The 5,277-nt window shown below is 32.8% G+C and overlaps 1 protein-coding gene across 1 annotated transcript; it reads right to left on the bottom strand.

Moving 5' to 3' along the window:
* Positions 1–3,906: 3,906 nt before the first annotated feature.
* On the bottom strand, positions 3,907–4,311 carry LOC117183017 (piggyBac transposable element-derived protein 3-like). The gene has a single exon (XM_033376162.1). It carries the CDS (start codon positions 4,309–4,311, stop codon positions 3,907–3,909), a length of 405 nt encoding a protein of 134 aa, XP_033232053.1.
* Positions 4,312–5,277: the final 966 nt, after the last annotated feature.

The following is a 5,277-nucleotide window of genomic DNA, read 5'->3' as shown; positions in this document are numbered from 1 at the left end:
CCCTCACCATTTTTCAACAACTCGTTTCGATTTTCTAAAAAGTTTTATTATTTTATTTTGTATGCTACCATCATGCATAGGTCGACCGCAAACTGAAATTTTTTATTCTTTAATATTTCTTTGGTGGGTGAAACTAGTACCATTGGTAAAACAATGCTGACTAACGATCTAGCACTTTCTAACCTAATAGGTTATTAAAAGTTATCCGGTATAAAGACAAAAATGACAAGAACGACAATTACACAATAATTATGCTTAGCGTAGCAAATGATTAGACAAGAATTCTCCTATCGTTAACACAGTACCTAACTTGGTGCAAAAATGTTCTTTTCATTCTCAAATTTCCGTCCACTGATAGTAAAACTTTTTTTGATGAAGTGATTTCCGATTGGCACGTGCGAGAGCTTTTGATAAGCTCAGATTCAGCAGCAGCTTATCACTGGATGTAATTAAATTTATAAATTGATTCTAAGCCCACCTAAGTAAGGTAACATATTTTATCAGATCCTTACTGAGTTCTTTAACAAGCATTCTTTAACCAACGGTTGAACGGTCAAACTAAAAAATTATAATACTCACCTTAAGATAGAAACATGCGAATACATTCTAAACAGAAACGGCCATAATATACCTTTCTATGCGAATGCCTACATACGTCTAATGCTCTATTATCTTTATTTTTATGACAAGTCTATTCAAATTAATAATTGTTCAATATTAATTTATGCATTGAACTCCAATAGTTTTATTTAAGAAATTTGTAAATGTAACAATTATCAAACTTATTTTTATTCAAATTATATAACATGAAATGTATACAATATGTGACGTTTCTAATGATAAGACACATTTTTTTATTTGTCAAATTATTAATATATTTTTGTAAAAATTAAAGTAACGTTTGCAACACCTTTAGTTTAGCGTTTGGATTAATTACGTTAATTAATGGAAAAATTACCTAAAATCCCTCAATATAGACATGTTATACAATACATCTATAATTTCAATCAAAAATTTTTTATTATATTTATTCAATTTTGAATTTAATTATTTTATGTATTTACCAAGAGAATCAAGGATGATCGCCAAACACAAGACCAGAGTCCAGAAAATCCTATTTTTTTAATTAAAGTAGAAACTAATAATTTTTCAATGAAGAATTTGATTACCAAATTCTTTTACAACTGAATATATGACTAATTCATCGACTTATAGAATTTATACTATATTTGATACTTCTTAGATTCAACGCGACAAACTCGTCCACCGAAGACATCTATGTACGTATGACAACAGTCAGTATCAAGAAGAAAAACTTGACTACAAATTTTAATAAAACTGATGCCATTAATAAATGATTTTAAGCGATACAAAGGACGCCAATGGAGTTTTGTGGGATGAAAATATGTAAGAAATTTTTTTAACCCTTTTCTGAATTTTTTTTGTGCATAATACAAATTTTATTCAGAGTTGGACAACCAGATAATAATTCACGAAATCTGATGTGTATGTACCATTGAGGCTTGATAATACAATTTTTTATTCGGTTCGCATAGAATGAGGGATATGGTCTGTGCATTCAATTATAATTGGTATATCGAGAGGAAAAGTATATCTTCGAAGTTTGAATATCCAAGGCGGATTCTTGTTCGAGTGAGTCGAATAAGTTTAAGTTCTTTAGGTGAAAACCCAAGTATAAATGTAGAAGGATACCTAGTAGGAGAAGACCTGGATCTGACGCGGGGAGGTAGCTCGGCAGATATCCAAGATCGGGCAGATATCTTGAAATGCGTAGTGTGACGTCACCCGCCTTCAAAGCCGAAGAAGAGTCATTGTCAGTTTCAAAGAAACAATCCAAATAATTAATCATCAACGGGTTTTTCGCTAAGAGGGTTTATTTGTATAAACTATGAGTATTTCTAAATACGTTAAAGCCTGCTCAAAATATTATTGATAGCGTTTTTGTCTTTCAATTTTTATAAAAAAATGTGAGTGGCCCGTCTTATTTACAAGCTTTTCAAGGCGTGCTAAGTCATATCAAGATAAGTACCTAGAGCTTATACTACCCAAGTATCCTATTTACCCATGAGAAATTTATCCTGCACTTTACAGGCATAAGGCTGTCCTTAAAGTGCTTTATTGCCATATCTGTCGCTCTTACCGTGTTGAACGCGACTCTGTCTGGGTGAAAGCTCTTAAGATAATTCAGTCAAGTGTCCAAAAAGAAAAGTGCCAAATTGTCTGGAACCATGATTTTCGAACAGCAGTCTCCATTACATGCTTCAGGCTCAAAATCGTTCTCTAAGACCTAGAGAACTGAACTATATTCGTGATCGAATTCTCGACTTCGGCCGCTTCCAACATCACTGTCAGGGGAAGAAAAAGAGGCAGAGGTATCAATACCTTAAAACGGAGCAGCAGCGACTGTACTTAAATATTTATTTGACGTAATTGTCCTAGTACTCGGTGCTGTCGAAGGTGCGAAACTATTACCGGTTCTTAACTTTAACCCATTAACGTCACAAGGACATTTTTTTCAACTACCCATTTCTCTAAAACATTTCACTATGAAAACGTCTGTCAAAAAATTCGAGAAATACCTATCCTAATATTTTTGATGTCGCTCTTTTCAATGGTGCAATCAAAATTACATAAAAATATGGTTTTTTACACTATTTTTGCAAATTAATGCAAAAAAACACGATTTTTTCAGGCCTGTTTTTTTTCTTTTCACATTCTCGATACCTTTTCGTAAGAATATTCAACAATGGAATAGTGTAATCGTATCCTCGATTGTAATGCTTTCGAATGGTATCATTGGTTTTATTTTTATCATAGTCTGAACTTGCAAAATAACGGCAAAAACAATGGAAAAATTGATCAATTTTTCGACTAATCATTTCTTGCAATTAAAACACACTTTTTGTATCGATCCTGCATAGTCTATATAGTTACTATGTTTTTTTGGGTCGCTGATTACGAATCTGCTATTATTTTTGCAAAATTAATTTGTTTGAACATTTTGTTTAAACAAATTATTGCTAAAAATGAGAATTTTTTTAATATACTTGCAGAATCGTATTCTACGGAAAAACTACGTTGAAAATATGCATAGTAAATTTCAATTATTAAAATAATTAAGTTAATATCAGCAAATATCAATTTTCTATATCCAAATTCATTGTTCCATATCGTTTTCTAGGTTTTCGGGGTCGCTGATGACGAATTTGATATTAATTTTTCAAAATTATAATGTACAAACAATATGTTTAACAGTGTTTGCATAACTGTCACTACATTCCAAAAATTATTTCGTGAGTCTGTAATCTAAGGAAAAATTTAGTTATTTATTCGTAGAAAACTTTATTTTATTTGTTGTTATCTTTTCAAACAGGAATTCCATTGAATAATTTAACATGTTCTGCCATCGTTGAGCCCACCTGATGTTGCCCGAAACCCACCACGAGGAGGTACATGTCACCAAAAATCATCCTTTTTTTTTTAAATTTTTAAAATATTTTTTTAAAATTTTTTTAGAAATTTTTATAATTTTTCTTGTATCCTTGAAGTTGTTGACTCGTGCGTTTGTTTAAAACATTTCATGCAAAAGTATGCTTGACACTCTCTGCAAGATTTCACGGTTCTTCTTTCGCACTTCTCGTATCAGCAATACTTTTTGAATCCTGTGTTTTCGAGATTATGATTTGAATGTTTATTTTCTGACACATTGGAAGCAATTAAATATTTTTCACAAATTTCCATGGCAACATCTTTTGTTCCTAATTTATTTTTGCATACTGAAAAATAAAGCACTGTAGCATTTGTGATTGATGCCTGTATCAGTCTAATGAAAATGGTCCATGTCCATTTCTTGGCTCGAATTATTGGCATCAAGTTCTTGCAGTTTTAATCGTGTAGGTCGACTCCACCCATCAAATTGTTATAAACCTTGAACGCATTTGGAAAACGTATTGCAGCTTTTCCCTTGGCTTCCTTATCATAACGTGATACGTTCGAAGTAGGGGTGACGCCAGCAGCTGAAGAAAGAATCGAAACTGCTTTGGAATCCATAACTGTGACAAAATTAGTACCACTATTGATATCATGCTTTACTTTGGATGTTCCTCTACGAGCTTTCGCATCAATTTCGTTAGACACTTCAAACCTATCTTTTCTTACAGTGCCGGTCGCTCGCAGATTTTGATATTTCAGATGCACTAACAGGTCAGGAGAAGAAAATAAGTTATCAAAGTAGATATGATGCTGAAGTCTATTACGAGAAGAAGTCTTGAGCAAAAATTCTTGAAGCATTTGTAAAACAACTCGACTATCTTGAGAAATTTTCGGTAGGAAATCAAATTTTTCATTTTTGCCACAGTAAATATTAAAATGAAATAATTAACCATTCAAACCGCATGATGCCCAACATTTCGATACCAAATCGAATCGGTTTTCCTCTGATAAATTGCTTGAAACTGATTTTTCCGTAAGTCTGGTTTGTGAAATTTAATGTTAGATTTTATAGTTTCGAATTCACGACGGCCCATAGCTAATTTTACTGCATCAGACCGTAGCAAAGTTTTTGAAGACCAATAATCTCTTTCTGATAATCGTATAAATGATACCATTCGAAAGCATAACAATCGAGGACACGATTACACTATTCCATTGTTTAATATTCTTACGAAAAGGTACCGAAAATGTGAAAAAAAAACAGGCCTGAAAAATTCGTGTTTTTTTGCATTAGTTTGCAAAATAGTGTGAAAAACCATATTTTTATGTAATTTTGATTGCACCATTGGAAAGAGCGACCTCGAAAATAGTAGGATAGGTACTTCTCAAATTTTTTGACAGACGTTTTCATAGTGAAATGTTTTAGAGAAATGGGTAATTGAAAAAAGTGTCCTTGTGACGTTAATGGGTTAAAGCAATACCCACTTGCCCAAACTATGCAAGGGTGCCAGGTTCTGCCAATTGCCTTAGAGTATTTGTTTACCGCTGCCATAAGAATATCAAGGCCACATAGGTGTCCTGAGCTATTGCTTTGAAGCACACAACTTAGCGATTTCTTACTTCATTTTTGTCAAGTGCGTCTTGCAAAAATGTCTGCATGAATTGTCCACTTGCCCTGTTATGTTGCGTCTTTGATTGGTTGAAAGTTGAAGGCCAATAGAATTGGACTAAATTCTTCTCCCATAAAGGGGGAGGGTCGGTAAGGCCGGTTTTTGGCCTAATTTATTTTTGCACCAAAAAATCTGAAAAAATCATGGTAGTATC

This window comes from Belonocnema kinseyi, chromosome 2 (assembly GCF_010883055.1).
Source record: "Belonocnema kinseyi isolate 2016_QV_RU_SX_M_011 chromosome 2, B_treatae_v1, whole genome shotgun sequence".
NCBI lineage: Eukaryota > Metazoa > Arthropoda > Insecta > Hymenoptera > Cynipidae > Belonocnema > Belonocnema kinseyi.
This window is presented reverse-complemented; position numbering and strand designations above follow the sequence as displayed.

Bases quoted from the DNA above. Each gene is read 5' to 3' on its own strand.
- LOC117183017 (XM_033376162.1), bottom strand. From the start codon at position 4,311: ATGCTTCAAGAATTTTTGCTCAAGACTTCTTCTCGTAATAGACTTCAG.